This window comes from Hylobates moloch, unplaced genomic scaffold (assembly GCF_009828535.3).
Source record: "Hylobates moloch isolate HMO894 unplaced genomic scaffold, HMol_V3 SCAFFOLD_10, whole genome shotgun sequence".
In the NCBI taxonomy this organism is placed as follows: domain Eukaryota; kingdom Metazoa; phylum Chordata; class Mammalia; order Primates; family Hylobatidae; genus Hylobates; species Hylobates moloch.
Genome location: NW_026652285.1, coordinates 84,369,228 through 84,386,031, shown reverse-complemented (window position 1 = coordinate 84,386,031; position 16,804 = coordinate 84,369,228). Strand labels below are relative to the sequence as shown.

General features: G+C 36.9%; 2 protein-coding genes across 20 annotated transcripts in view; both read left to right on the top strand.

The window, feature by feature from the left end:
* PTBP3 (polypyrimidine tract binding protein 3) overlaps positions 1-16,804 on the top strand; it is a 167,900-nt gene that overhangs the window by 133,712 nt on the left and 17,384 nt on the right. The window lies entirely within an intron of this gene.
* Positions 12,019-13,174, top strand: LOC116475549 (deoxyribonuclease TATDN1). Its single transcript, XM_032164887.3, is given in 3 exon segments — positions 12,019-12,120; positions 12,122-12,376; positions 12,490-13,174. Coding segments are annotated over 3 exon segments (843 nt in total). The 5' UTR covers positions 12,019-12,037; the 3' UTR covers positions 12,995-13,174.

Below are 16,804 nucleotides of genomic sequence, written 5' to 3'. Positions count from 1 at the left end.
TAAAAATACAGCCTTCTAAATTGTCTCTGCAAATTGTAGCTTTGAAGAGCCTGCCTTTTTTATTTAAAGTAAACCTCTTAAGGAAAAAGCAATGAATGGCCCAGTTTGAATATCTTATTAGGTTAGTGTGTGCTACTTTTGGTTTCACAGTTCTCAAAAGTGTGGTTTATTATTTAGCTAAAGTATTACTACCTTTTGTGATTTATTTTTCCTTTCCCAAATAACACCATAAAATATTGCTAGTTGGGACTTTAAGTAGTATTTAGTTCATCATGTTTTATAGGTGAAAAAATTAAAAGAATTAAGACAACAAATTATAAAATTAAGACAACCAAATGATTGTCCAAACTCTTCTAAAAAATAGTTCATCACTTTAAAGTAAAAGCTTTTTTATTATTTGTAGTTTAAAAAGCCAAGGGAATGATTCAGTGCATCTTTCTAATATTGACAAAATGTCTGTTTTGGCTTCTTTGACCAAATTTTTGTGTTTTGTATTTGTTACCAGCCCTTAACTTACTTATCTGATTTGGCAGTGACAAAGGTCTTTGTCATTACCATTTTAATAACAAATGATAGAAATATTTGGGGCAAAAAAAAAAATACTGGGGCAAATTAAAGTTTGCCAGAACTCAGGTGTCAAATGTAAGAATTCACTTATTCTAATAATTGATTATATACTGTTGGTGCAATTAATGTTCTGTATTATGAGAGGAGGACATTTAAAAAATATGTTAAGAATTTTGATTTCTGAATATAAAATATTAGAATGTTCATATCCTTTCTCATTAATGTTACTAATAAATCCTTAGTCACTGGAAAATAATGTCTACATCCTAAAAAAGTGATTCATCAGAGAGAGAACAATGCACTTTATATATTGTGTGAAAGTTTCTCTACTTTGCCTATCACTAATATTTGACACAGTTTCACTATTCCCTTCTTTTTTCTTTTGGCTTCTGAAACACCAGTCTCCTTACTTTCTTCCTACTTCACTGGCTGTTCTTTCTCTTTTAAAGGTTTCCCTTTACAGTTTCTAGGGCTGAGTCATAAGCACTATGTCCTTGCTTTTAGTGACATTTGTTTTACCTATAGAAAAGCTTATAAAACACATAAGTATATAAACACCCATGTGATTACCACCCAGGTTAAGAAATAAAATATTTATACATACTGAAGAAGCACCCTGTGTACCTTTCTTAATCAATTTTGTTCACTCTCCTTCCCCCAAGATAACCACAGTCCCAAATTTGATTATTATTCTCTTGCTTTTCTGTTTTCCTGTTGTTTTTTTACCACTCATTATATATCCCTAAATGCAACTTAAAATTTTTTTAAAGCATTCAATACTTTAAAGCATTAAAAAAATTTTAAAGCTGTATTTAGAACTTTACATAAATGGACTCATGCTGGTTTTCTTTTGTGACTTTATTTGCCCTGTATGTCTTTGGTGATTCATCCATATTCATACATGTGGCTATTGCTCATTCATTCTCAGTATGGTCAAGTCTATAGTATCCCATTGGAAGAATAACATATCATGGTTTGTTTATCCGTTTTATTGTTGATAAATATTTTGGTTGTTTTAGTTTGATGCTACTATGAACATTCTTTCCTGCTGGACAAGAGTTTTCTCTAAGAAGTACATAGGAAAGGAATTGTTGGGTCAGAGAGAACATATTTCTTCAGTTTTATTACATAATGCCAGTTTTTAAAGTGATTGCACCAGTTTATAACTGCATTGTGAGATTAAAAAAATTTTTTTTAAGCCATCTCCTACTGAAAGGAGTGAGATTAAAAAAAATTTTTTTTATTTTAGTGTATGGTAAATGTTATCTTAACATAGTTTCACTTGCATTTTCCTAATTACTAATGAGGTTGAACATATTTTTGTTTATTATTCATCCTCATAAATTTTCTGTTCTATTTATTTATTATTTATTACACAAATAAGTTCTTTAGTGGTGATTTCTGAGATTTTGGTGCACCCATCACCCAAGCAGTGTACACTGAACCCAATGTGTAGTCTTTTACCTCTCACCTCCATCCCTGTGCAATTCTTTTGTCTATTTTTGTGTTTTATTTATCCTTTTTTTCTTACTTAGTTGTAGGAATTCATGATGTATTCCAGATACTAGTCCATTGTTTGTTATATGGGTTGCAAATAGTTTCTCCCAGTTTTGACGTGTTGATTTATTCTCTTAATGATACTTTTATGTAGTCAAGTTTATTTCTTATTTCCTTTATATTTGTGCTTTTTTGTGTGTCTTATTTAAGAACTCCTTTGTGATATAAGGTCATAAATATGTTTACTTATATTCTAAAGTTTATGGTGTTTTAGTAATAATTTAAACTTTGAAATTAAATTTTGTCTGAAATTAAGTTGCAAGAGTAGTACAAAGAACTTCTATGTATCTGTTATTCAGATTGCCCTATTATTAACATCATGCCATATTTACTTTATCATCTGAGTATTTATGTGTATGTATGTATATACATATATAATATATACACTACCTATATTTGTGTATGCATGTGTGTGTATATTTGTTTTCCCCCACCTCCGAACCACTTAAGTTGCAGACATGGTGTCCCTTTATGTCTAAATTAATCATTGTGTATTTACTAAGAACAAAGACATTCTTACTAAATACAGTTTACTTATCAAAGTTAGGAAATTAACATCTATACAGTCCTTTAATCCATAGACTTTTTGTTTTTTTTGAGATAGTCTTTCTCTGTCATCGAGGCTAGAGTGCGGTGGCATGATCATAGCTCATTGTAGCCTTGACCTTGGGCTCAAGCGATCCTCCTGCCTTAGCCTCCAAAGTAGCTAGACAGTAGGCGAGAAACACTACATCTGGCTTTTTTTTTTTTTTTTTTTTTTTTTTTTTTTTTTTTTTCGTTTTTTGTGGAGATGGAGTCTTGCTGTTTCAACCAGGCTAGTTTCAAACTCCTGGGCTCAAGTGATCCTCCCACCTCAGCCTCCCAAAGTGCCAGTTGTGAAAATAATGACTTTTATGACAGAATTTTTTCTGGTAAAGATCCAAACAAGTATTGGGCTAATTTATTTGTCATGTCTCTTTTGAGTCATTTAATTCAGAACATTTCTTTATTCTGTATTTTTCATAACTATTGTTATTTATTTATTTGTTTTTGCGACAGGGACTTAATCTGTTGCCCAGGCTGAAGTGCAGTGATGTGATCACAGCTAACTGCAACCTCAGCCTCCAGGGCTCAAGTGATCCTTGTACCTCAGCCTCCTGGGTAGCTGCGACTACAGGCACTTGCCATCATACCTGGCTAATTTTTATTTTTATTTTTATTTTCTTGTAGAGACAGAGTCTCACTGTGTCGTCCAGGTTGGACTGTTGGATTTTTGAAGAGTCTAGGGAGGGTATTTTTTGTAGAACATCTTTCAATATAGATGTCTTGGTTTTCCTCATCATTGTGTACATTTTTGAGCAGAAATACTGTAGAAATAATTTTGTGTTTTTCCTACCTCATTACATTAGGAGACACATGATGTTAATTTATCCTTTTTCTTATGGTGTTAGCTTTGATCACTTATTAAAGTGGTCTTGCAAGTTTCTTCCCTGTAATGTTACTATTTTTCCCTTTGTAACGAATTTACTGGTTGAGGCGATAAAAATACCGTTCTTACCACTTTTCACCTTTTCTTTCTTTTTTTTTTTTTTTTTTTGAGACGGAGTCCTGCTCTGTCTCCCAGGCTGGAGTGCAGTGGCGCAATCTCACCTCATTGCTAGCTCCGCCTCCCGGGTTCATGCCATTCTTCTGCTTCAACCTCCCAAGTAGCTGGGACTACAGGCACCTGCCACCACGTCTGGCTAGTTTTTTGTATTTTTAGTAGAGACAGGTTTTCACCGTGTTAGCCAGGATGATCTCGATCTCCTGACCTCGTGATCCACCTGCCTCAGCCTCCCAAAGTGCTGGTATTACAAGCGTGAGCCACCGTGCCCGGCCTACGTTTTATTTTTCACATCTGTTGCCAAAATTATTTGTTACTGTGATGGTTGCCATGAGATAATTTGCTAATTCCATCATTTCTTCTACCTTTATTGGCTAGCATTTTATTATAAAGAATGTTTTTCTTGGCTGGGTGCGGTGGCTCACACGTGTAATCTTTGCACTTTGGGAGGCCGAGGTGGGTGGATCACTTGAGTTTGGGAGTTCGAGACCATCCTGGCCAACATGGTGAAACCCTGTCTCTACTAAAAATACAAAAATGAGCCAGGCGTGGTGGCATGTGCCTGTAGTCCCAGCTACTGGGGGGCTGAGGCAGGAAAATTGCTTGAACCTGGGAGGCAGAGGCTGCAGTGAACCAAGATGCCACTACTGCATTCCTGCCTGGGCGACAGAGCAAGACTCTGTCTCAAAAAAAAAAAAAAAAAAAAAAAAAAAAGTTTAGGAGAGTGGCTCACACCTGTAATCTCAGCACTTTTGAGAGGATGAGGTTTCTTATCATCACTTTTTTTTTTTTTTGAGACGGAGTCTTGCTCTGTCGCTCAGGCTGGAGTGCAGTGGCGCCATCTTGGCTCACTGCAAGCTCCGCCTCCTGGGTTCACGCCATTCTACTGCGTCAGCCTCCCGAGTAGCGGGGACTACAGGCACCCACCACCACGCCCGGCTAATTTTTTTGTATTTTTAGTAGAGACGGGGTTTCACCATGTTAGCTAGGATGGTCTCGATCTCCTGAGCTCGTGATCCACCCGCCTTGGCCTCCCAAAGTGCTGGGATTACAGGCGTGAGCCACTGCGCCCGGCCCATCACTTTCATTCATTTATTTCATGTCAATAAGGACTCATAGATTCTTACTTTATTCTACAGGTTATAATTTCTTACTATCGTTTTTCATTTTTTTCAAATTGCCCCTGATTTGGCCAGTAGGATCCCGTTCACACTGGCTCTGTGGCCTTTTGACGTGACACCATCATAATTGGAGCACTCCCTTTCTTTCTGGCACTAGATATTCCAGATCTTCTTTACCCAACCTGGCACTGGAATCAGTCATTTCTTCAATGAGCCCTGGTTTCTTTTAGGAGAAAATGGTATTTAAAAATCAATACCTAAACATTAGATGTGCTCCTTGATAATACGGCATGACTAAATGGAAATGACTAGGACATGTGTCTATGTTTGCTTCATAAATATGTTTCTGTGTGTGTGTGTGTATTTTAAAAAACAAATTTTAACTGAAAACCCTGATTCCAGTCCATCACTCTTTACATATCGATAACTCTCCAAGCATAAGAAATCTGTTTCCCATTAGCCTCAACATGTTTACTTATTTGCTTAATCTTAGATTACACAGAAGTGGTTTCGGAATTGCAAACACATACTACTAACTTGAGTTTTTGTTTGTTTGTTTTTGTTTTTGAGGCAGAGTCTCGCTCTGCCCAGGCTGGAGTGCAGCGGTATAATCTGGGCTCCCTGCAACCTTTGCCTCCTGGATTCAAGCAGTTCTCATGCCTCAGCCTCCTGAGTAGCTGGGACTACAGATGTGCACCACCACACCCGGCTAAATTTTTTGTAGAGACAGGGTTTTGCCATGTTGGCCAGGCTGGTCTTGAACTCCTGACCTCAAGTGATCTGCCCGCCTCGGCCTCCCAAAGTGCTGGGATTACAGGTGTGAGCCACTGTACCCGGCCGAGCTTAATACTTACAAGACTTGTTTTTCTAGGCATTGCTACATTGGTCTGGTTGTCCCCGTTTGTCATTACCAGAAGTTTGAATCTCTGCTAAAGTCTTTTTTATCTTACTCTTATTTAAGACTATCTTGGCAATTGTTGACCATTTGTATTTCTTAAGCATTTTAAGATCAGCTTGTTGAGTTCCAAAAAAAAAAAAAAAGCAGCAACAGTAGCTATTGGGGTTTTGATTGGGATTACATTACATTGAATTTACAAATGAGTTGAAGATAATTGACATCATTACAATAGAATCTTCCAGTCTTTGAATATTGTGCATCTATCCATTCATTTGGACTTTTTTTTTGAGATAGGATTTTGCTCAGTTGCCTAGGCTGAAGTGCAATGGTGCAATCATGGTTTCACTGCAGCCTTGACCTCCAGGCTCAGGCAATGCTCCCACCTCAGCCTCCTGAGTAGCCAGGACCACAGGCACACATCACCATGCTCTGCTAATTAAGAAAAAAATTTTTTTTTAGAGGTAGGGTCCCTCTGTATTACCTAGATTGGTCTAAAACTCTTGGTCTCAAGTGATCCTCCGACCTCTGCTTCCCAAAGCACTAGGATTACCAGCGTGAGCCACTGCAGCCTGGATGTTTGTTAATGTCTTTCAGTAAAGTTGGGTGACTTTTCTCCTTAAAGATTTGCACGTTTTTTGTTGCATTTATTCCTGAGAACTTTTTTTTTTTTTTTGAGACAGTCTCACTCTGTTGCCCAGGCTGGAGTGCAGTGTCGTGATCTCAGCTCACTACAACCTCCGCCTCCCAGGTTCAAGCAATTCTCTTGCCTCAGCCTCCCGAAGCTGGGACTATAGGCTCATGCCACCACGCCTGGCTAATTTTTTGTATTTTTAGTAGAGATGGGGTTTCACCGTGTTAGCTAGGATGGTCTTGATCTCCTGACCTCGTGATCCACCTGTCTCGGCCTCCCAAAGTGCTGGGATTACAGGTGTGAGCCACTGTGCCCGGCTATTCCTGAGAACTTCTTACTTTTACTTTTATTTTACATGGCATAGTGTGGTGTCTAAGAACCATACTTTTTGTATTCTGATTTTGGACCTATTATTTATGAGCTGTGTAATCTTGGGCAAGTTACTTAACTACTCTACATTTCTCTTTCTATGTGTAATGTGTAACAGTTCTTAACTGGTAGGGTTGTGAATATTAAATGTGCTCAGGTACATGAAGAGTTTAAAATGATACCTAACATAAGCCCAATGTAAGTTTGAAGTATCATTATTGTTTCGTTTTCTAACTGTTGGTAATATAGAAATACAACATTGTTATCTCTTGATTTCATAACTCAGAAACCCTGATAAATTCTTACGAATTCCAATAATTTACCTGTGGATTCTTTTTACATTTCAATATACACAGTCATATCATCTACAGATAATGACAGTTTATATCCTTTCTTCTAATCCCTGGGGCTTTTTTTATATGTTGAGACAGAGTCTCGATCTGTCGCCCAGGTTGGAGTGCAGTTGCACAATCTTGGCTCACTCCAACCTCTGCCTCCCGGGTTCAAGCAATTCTCATGCCTCAGCCTTCTGAGTAGCTGGGATTATAGGTGTCTGCCACCACGTCTAGCTAATTTTTTGTATTTTTAGTAGAGATGGGGTTTCACAATGTTGGCCAGCCTGGTCTCAAATGCCTCACCTCAAGTGATCCACCCATCTTAGCCCCCCAAAATACTGGGATTATAGACGTGAGCCACTGCACCTGGCCTAATCCCTGGGACTTTAATTCTTTTTCTTGCTTAAGTAAGATAGACCAAACTCCTAAAATTAATATAGAAATGGGAAAAGAAAGCATTTAGAATAGAGCTGCTGAAAACTTTTTTCTTTTTAAGCTGTAAAACTTAATATAGAGCTGCAGTAATCAAGCCAGTTTGGTAATGTCAGAAGGATAGATATATAGATTAATGGAGCATATTAGAGAGGCTAGAAATAGATCCACAGATGTGGTCAATTGATTTTCAACAAAGTTGCTAATCTAATCCACTAGGGAAAGGGAAAATCTTTCAACAAGTGGGTTTTGTGTAAGTGGATATTGGTATTTGGGATAAAAAGTACTAACCATTATCCTGTGGCATACTGACAAATTAAATTGAAATGGATCTTAGTCCTGTATGTAAAATTTGTTGCGTGGACCTGTAGTTCCAGCTATTCAGGAGGCCGAGGTGGAAGGATCACTTGAGCCCAGGAGTTCTGGGCTGTAGTGCTCTGTGCTGATCAGATGTCTACACTTAAGGTCAGCATCAATATCGTGACTTCCCAGGAGAGGAGGTCCACAAGATTGCCTAAGGAGGGATGTACTGGTCCGGGTCAGAAACAGAGGAGGTCAAAACTTTCATGTAGATCAGTAGTGGTAGTGTGCCTGTGAATAGCCACTGCACTCCAGCCTGGGCAACATAGCAAGACCCTGTCTCTTAAAAACTAATACACTTATACCTATAAAATTTCCAGAAGAAGACATAGGAGAAAATCTTTGTAACCTGGAGATATGCAAAGTTTATTAGACCACAGAAAGCACAAACCATAAAAGGAAATAATTTACATATTGTACATCATAATTTTAGTGCTCCGCTGTTTGAAAGATACATCAAGAAAACCAAAAGGCAAACATCACTCACTCCAAGTTGGCAAAACCTCTGGCTCCTACCTAGCCTGGTGATTTGTGAAATTTAAAAACGTTGCTGGGTGCAGTGGCCAGCACACCTGTGGTCCTTGTTACGTGGGAGGCTGAGGCAGGAGGATTGTTTGAGCTTAGGCTTGAGTGTGCGCTAATCAAGCCTGTGAATAGCTGCTGTACTCCATTTCGGGCAACACAGTCAGACCCCAGCTCTAAGAAATATATAAATAAATTAATTAAAATGTGATTTAATGTTAAGTGTTAATTAAACACAAATGTTCATAGCAATTTTATTTATAATAGCCAAAATCTAGAAGTATTCTACTAACAGGAGAGTAGATAAAAGTGGTCCTTCTATGCAATCAAGTACTATTTAGCAATAGAAAGGAATAAAGTAGTGATAAAGGCAAAGGGATTATGCTGAACAAGAGAAGCCAGACAGGAACACCTATTGTTTAATTTTGTTTGTATATATTTCTATAAAATGCAAACTAATCTATAGTATGAGAAAGATCAGTGGTTGCCTGAGGACAAGGTTTGGAGAGAGAGAGATTGCAGAGAGACATGAGAAAATTTTCAGGAATGATGGGAATATTTGTTATCTTGATTGTGATGATAATTTCACATGCTTTAAATAAACAGTCATGCATTGCTTAACCAGTGATACGTTCTGAGAAACGTGTCATTAGGTGGTTTTGTTGTGTACTTAAACAAACATAAATGTTACAGCCTACTAAACACCTAGACTGTGTGGCATGTTACTGTAATGAATACTGTTGGCAACTATAACATATGGTAAGTATTTGTGTATCTAAACATAGAAAGGGTACAGTAAAAATACAGTATAAAAGATAAAAATGGTACACCTGTATAGGGCACCTCCCATGAGTAGAGGTTGCGGGACTGGAAGTAATATTTTTCTTTCCTTACTAATAAATTAGCCTTAGCTTGCCCGGGCATGGTGGCTCACACCTGTAATCCCAGCACTTTGGGAGGCCGAGGCGGATGGATCACTTGAGGTCAAGAGTTCGAGACCAGCCTGGCCAACATGATGAAACCCCATCTGTACTAAAAATACAAAAATTAGCTGGGCGTGGTGGAGGGCTTCTGTAATCCCAGCCACTCGGGAGGCTGAGGCAGGAGAATTGCTTGAACCCAGGAGGCGGAGTCTGCAGTGAGCCCAGATTGTGCCACTGCACTCCAGCCTGGGCGACAGAGTGAGACTCCATTTAAAAAATAATAATAAAAAACAAGTAAATAAATAAATAAAATAACCTTAGCTTACTATAACTTTTTAACTTCATAAACTTTTAATTTTATTTTTAACTTTCGACTCTTTTATAATAATACTTAGCTTGAAACACAAGCACATTGTGTAGAAAATATTTTTGTTTACAAGCTGTACAAGAATATTTTTTCTTCGTATCCTTATTCTGTAAACTTTTTTCTATTAAACTTTTTTCAACTTTCAGTTTTTTGTTAAAAACTAAGACACATACACACGTTAGCCTAGGCCTACACAAGGTCAGGATTGTTAATATCACTGTCTTCTACTTCTACATCTTGTCCCACTGGAAGGTCTTCAGGGACAGTAACATGCATGAAGCTGTCATCTCCTATAATGACAATACATTCTTGTGGAATACCTCCTGAAGGACCTGCTTGAAGCTGTTTTACAGTTAAGTTTTTAATAAAAAAAACAAGGAGTACACTCTAAAATAACAATAAAAAGTATAGTATAGTATAGTATATACTATATAATAAAAGTATAGTATATATAAACCAGTAACATAATTCTTTATTATCAAGTATTATATAATGTACACAATTTTATTTTCTGTACTTTTATATTATTGAGTTTGTTTATGCCAGCATCACTACAAACATATGAGGAATATGTTGCACTACAGTGTTACAATGGCTATAACATTACTGGGCAATAGGAATTTTTCAGTTCCATTATGATCATATGGGAGCACCATTGTATATGTGGATCATTATTGACTGCTGTGCATGACAATATATCAAAACTCATCACATTGTACATAGATATACATAATATAGTACATACACATGTATATATGTACATTGTATTGTATATAAGTTAGAAAAGAAATTAAGTCAAATCATTTTACTCTAATGCTGACTAGCCTCCAAAGGTTTCTATTTCTTTCGGAGTGGATGCCCCCATCTTTACTTTGGATTACAAAGCCCTGTACCATCTTTTTTCTTTTTGACAGATCTTTTTTCGTGCTCGCCTACTTCATCCTTCTACCCCTCAATACTGATATCCCTATTGTTTGTCAAACATATTAGGTATGTTCCAACCTCCAGATCGTTCCACTGGTTATTTCTTCTGCCTGGAGTGCTTTTCTCCCAGGTACACTGAGAGAGATTTTTCTCATCTGCCTTCTTTGACCTGTCTTGACAAGGTCTTCCTCAGAACTCTCCTGATCGATCCTTCCTTCCCTCCCTCCCTCCCTCCCGCCTTTCTTTCTTTCCTTCCTTCCTTCCTTCCTTCCTTCCTTCCTTCCTTCCTTCCTTCCTTCCTTCCTTCCTTCCTTCCTTCCTCCTCCTCTCCCCTCCCCTCCCTCTCTTGTTTTCTTTTTCCTCTCTTTTTCTTTTCTTTCTTTCAACAGATCTCTCACTCTGTTACCCAGGCTGGAGTGCAGTGGTGCAATCATGCCTCACTGCAGCCTGGAACTCCTGGGCTCAAGCAATCCTTCCACCTCAGCCTCCTGAGTAGCTGGGAATACAGGCAGGCACCACCATGCCTGGCTAATTTTAAAGTTTTTTGTAGAGAGGGGGATCTCACTATGTTTTCCAGGCTTCTCTTGAACTGTTGGCCTGAAGTGATCCACCCACCTTGGCCTCCCAAAGTGCTGGGATTCTAGGTGTGAGTCACTATGCCCAGTCTGTTTTTTTCCATAGTAATTGTTACCTTACGTGCTATACAATTAACGTATTGCATATTCTATGTATTGTTTATTCTGTTTTTAATCTCTATTAAACTTCAGCAGGGCAGAGTTGGGGAGTAGGATGCCCATTTAGTTTAATATTTCCTAATTCCTGAAGCAAAATAACCATGCAAACAATATTTGCTGAATAAATGTTTATTATTCTGTTTTTTCCACTACTGGTTTGAAGTTTAGCACTGCTTCTGTTTTTATCTAGATTTTTAACTTTCAAACATTTTACCAAAATCTGATGTTAATTAATAGCTGTACCTTTTCTTACGTAATAGAAGAATATTCGGATACTTGGACTCCTTTTACCTCCTTTTTACCTGTGATGTTATTATATTTTTACATTATTTGACTTTAATCTTGCAATTTGTTGTTATTGTTTTGTACAATCAGTGATTAAACCATGTATAACTCTTCAGGCTTTTCATTCCTTCTTGCAACTCAGACATGCCATCTGAAAACACTTATATTCTGTCTGAAGGATACTTTTTAGTATTTCACTTAGGAAAGTTCTATGGTAACGTATTTGAAGTTTTTATTTGCCGCAAAATATCTTTTATTTGTTATCAATTTTAAGAGTCATTTTTGCTGAGTATAAAATTCTAGGTTGACAGGTATTTTTTCTTTCAGCGTATTAAAGATACCATTCCATGGTATTCTGGTTTCCATTGTTGCTCTTAGAAAGTCAGTTGTCGACTTCCGCTTCCGCCGGGGAGGTCCGCTATGTGCGGTCATGAGTCGCTTCAAGTTTATCGATATTGGTATCAACTTGACTGACCCTATGTTCAGAGGAATTTATAGGGGGGTTCAAAAGCATCAAGTTTATGATTACAGGTGGAAATCTACAAGACAGTAAAGATGCACTGCATTTGGCACAAACAAATGATATGTTTTTCAGTACAGTTGGATGTCATCCTACAAGATGTGGTGAATTTGAAAAGAATAACCCTGATCTTTACTTAAAGGAGTTGCTAAATCTTGCTGAAAACAATAAAGGGAAAGTTGTGGCAATAGGAGAATGTGGACTTGATTTTGACCGACTGCAGTTTTGTCCCAAAGATACTCAACTCAAGAGCCATGTTGAACGTTGGCTGCTGAGAAAACTCCAAAGCTCATGACCCTGCAGGACTTCCTGTAACCCATTGCCTGGAGCTAAATTTGGAGCTCCTGTCATCATACTGGTGGATATTTTGAAAAACAGTTTGAACTATCAGAACAAACAAAATTACCAATGTTTCTTCATTGTCGAAACTCACATGCTGAATTTTTGGACATAATGAAAAGAAATAGAGATCGGTGTGTAGGGGGAGTGGTGCATTCATTTGATGGTACCAAGGAAGCAGCAGCTGCTTTGATTGACTTGGATCTTTATATAGGATTTAATGGTTGCTCACTGAAAACTGAAGCTAATTTGGAAGTTTTGAAGTCAATTCCTAGTGAAAAATTAATGATTGAGACAGATGCACCTTGGTGTGGAGTCAAAAGTACACACGCTGGATCAAAATATATAAAAACTGCATTTCCTACCAAAAAGAAGTGGGAAAGTGGGCACTGCTTAAAAGACAGAAATGAACCCTGCCATATAATTCAAATATTGGAGATAATGTCAGCAGTGAGAGATGAGGATCCACTGGAATTAGCCAATACACTATATAACAATACTATTAAAGTATTTTTTCCTGGAATATAATTGGTATGTCTTCCACTTTCCATCATGTATGTAAAATTTCATAGTAAAACTCACTGATAGTTTCAATAAAGAAATTATCTGCAAAAAAAAAAAAAAAAAAAAAAAAAAAAAAAAAAAAAAAAAAAAAAAAAAAAAAAAAAAAAAAAAAAAAAAAAAAAAAAAAAAAAAAAAAAAGAAAGTCAGTTGTCAAGCTACCTACTGCTCTGTTTTTTCTGGCTGTTCTTTAGGGATTTTCCTTTTCTTTGGTGTCCTTTTTCTTTTGTGTAGTTTCAGTATGATGTATTCATTTAAGGCTTTATTTTTATTTTAATTGGAGCTCATTGGGCTTCTTCAGTCAGTGGATTGTTATTTTTAGTGGTTCTAGAAATTATCCTTTCATATATTCCCACTTACACTATTTCTCTCCTGTCTTTCTGGAGCTTTGATTAGACATGTTATACCCCCATACTGTCCTCAGTGTGTCAAACTTACTTTTCTTTCTGAGCTACATTTGGAATAATTCTTAGGACCTAACTTTCAGTTCACTGATGACGCTCTTCAACTTGGTTTAATTGTTGTTAAATCTGTCTTGTAATTTTAGATTTTAGCAATTGTGGCTTTCATTTCTGGAAATTTTATTTGGTTCATTTTTAAAAAGTGTCTCTTGTACTACAGATTTTTTTTGTATGTCTTTTTTCAACCATACTATTTAAATCTTCATCTGCTTAATTTAGTATCTCAGATTTTTTGCAATTTTCTTTCTGCTTAGATATTTCTGACTTTTTGGGTTTTTTTGTGGGGGAGGGTGGGGATGAGTTATTCACTTTACTTGAAGAATTAATTATGATTGTCCTTTGAAGCCCAGGATTAAGGTGTTGGTTCCTCCAGAGAGAATTTGCTTGCCTGCAGCATTAAAGGCTCTACGTTCAGGATCATTTCAACCTAAATTCATAGCTTGATTTTCCTTTGGACTTCCAAGAAATGTAAATTTGGGCTGTAAATTTTTGTGAAAGCTTCCTTTTGGTTAGAACTTTTCAGGGGACTTTTCTCCCTTCTCTGCTGGTCACAAAGCAAACCTTCCTCGTAGTCTTTTGAAGATGGGAGGAATAGTAGATAGGGTAGGTTATTTTCAGCTTACATTAATAGGTTAATGCAGTGAGAGTATTCTGTTGACTTCTCACCGTGGGCTAACCCTGGGATTTGCTTCTGGCATGCTACCCCTTGAGCTGATCAAACCAAAGCTCAGTGTCACAGTGTTAGAGTTTGGGCCTAGTTACTCCTTATAATCTTGGCAACTTTAAGGTTTTTTGAAGAAAGTCTTTATACTTGTTCATTGAGCATTTTTCTGCAGTAAGGTTAGTTTATATTAATTATTCTCCAATTTAGACATTAAGCTTGTTTCTTTAGGATTTTGCTATTTCAGATAACACTGTGATAAACTGATTTCATAGGTTAAAATGTTATTTTATGTATTAACTCGTATTGCCTTGGTTGCTATCATGGTGGTACATTTTCCAAACGTGAAGAATCTGTTCTTATTCAGGTCTGAAACATTTTTCTTAAAGATTTGTGTAATTGCCTCATTCTGAAATAAAGATATGAATCCATTGTCTAACAGGTTACTTTGCTATATAATGTTTCTGTTTCTGCTCATTTAGGGAGTGTGGATTATATAGACACTTGAAAAATGTGTGTTTTGTCAAATTTTAGCAAATGTTCTTATTAATCTTATTTTACATGGAAACAGTTATTCAAATTTGGTCTTGATAATTGTTTGTCAGTCCTTTTATGTATTTCTAGTTAATGTTCTATGATAGTTATCTCAAAATCTTTCCTCATTTCTCTCAAATCTACTGCTTGCTAGAGGTCTCTCTGCTCACCCCTTCTGTAGCCATCTGTGTTAGCCACTTTGCTGTGCTTTACAACTGCTCCCCCTCATCAGTGGTTGATAGAAATTAATGTTTGTTTTTCTCCCATGCCTCGGCAGCTGTGAATAAGCTCTTGCAGCCATCCTCCACCTGTCTTTTTTATCTAGGGCCCACGCTAAAGATCCACTCCTTTTTGAGACATGGCATTCTTGGGGCAGAGTCAAGAATAAGGGAGCAGGTATAAACCCATAATGCCACTTAAAGGCTCTGTGTAGAAGTAACGTGTCATTTCCACCAGTATTCTTTGGGAAAAACATGACATGATCAAGCCTGGTGTGAACCGCATGGAAATGTGTGTTCTTCCGCCTAAAGGCATTGCAAGTCATGTTTGGCCAGTTATATAGAAGGGGGCAAGTGAATATTTGGCAACAATAATACAGTATCCACTGTATCTCTCCTTATGTTTAACTTTGTTTTTAGCCTTTCTAGTGTAGATGTTCATAATTGCTTGTGTCTATCTTGAGGCCTCTTTGTGAAGTCTTCCTTTGTGCCTTTAATGTAGTGTTTTCTGTTGTAAAAATGAATCATTTTACCTATGATCTTGAGCTTGCTTGTGTGTAAGTTTAGCAGAGACAAAATCTTGTCTGCTTTGTTCAGACTCCTCACTAGAATGCTTAGCTCATGATATGCTCTCAATATGTATTTGTTAAATGGATTTCACTCTCCCTTCTTACTTCATCGATTATTCTGTCAGGTTACTCATTTTTTGGATCTCAATGTCAATTCTCTGTGCTAATTCTATCCCTGCAGTCTCTTGTGACTGTATTTTCTTGAATTACTATAATTAGTTACATATTTAATAAATTATATTAAATAATTCTTTTTAATGAAGAAAATAAAATTATATGAGTTTTTAACTCCTGGAAAATAGAGCCTACATACTTGTGCCTATAAATATAGTCATCTCCCTATCATTGAAAAAGCAAACTCCCCCCTTTGAGGTTTGCAGTCCAACCTCTCACTATTTCTGTAATACTGTTGTTTTACCTTTTTCATTTCTCATTCTCTGTGCCCTATATTGAAGGTCCTCCCCATCCCCCTTTTGAAACTGTTCCTCTAGATTGAGGTACTGTAATTCCTTGTTTTTTTCCTGTTTCTAGAGCTAGTCTCTTTCTCTTTTCTGTAGGATATTCCCTTTCCTTCTATTGCTTAAGTGTACCAATACCCACAGGCTGTATCTTTAGCCTTCTTCATTTCTTGTCTCGTGCTCTTTTTAGTGGAGCTCTCATTTGTGTGGCTTTCACATTTATTTCTACATAGGTAATTCACAAATTTATGTGTTTACTTACAATAATCTGAGTTTGCTCCCTTATTTCCACTTTTGGCCATTTCTATTTGAATATCTCGTCATCATCTTAAATTTGATGTTCCCCGAAACCAAATTAATCATTTGTCTACTAAAACTGACTCTCCATTGGAACTAACTCCCGTTTTTGTTGATGATACACAGTCACCACGCTTCTTAAAGGAAAGAGAAGACCAGCATTTGTTTAGCATTTAGTACACGCTAACTACTGTGCTTCTTCGATTACATAATATCTGGCTCAGGTTTTACCTCCAGTGAAAACTTCTCTGACCAGTCACAGCGAATCCTCTGTGATCAATCACTTCTTATTCCAGTTGTAATATATTTGAATTTGTACCATTCGAACTTCATCATGAATCTCCTATAATTCGTACTTTTAGTTTGTAAGCCTCTCAAAGGCAAGGATTTTAACTCATTTTTTTTAATCAGCATAGTTACCCCACAGATACAGATTTAATAACATTTAGTAAGTAACTGATTTTTCATTATGAAATATTGCTCTAAATAAGAGAAAGAATCTCAGGCTAGTCCAAAACTAAATTACAGCTAAACTGTACTCTTGGTCCTTGAACCCAGTTGAAAGGGGTTAGCCTTTGG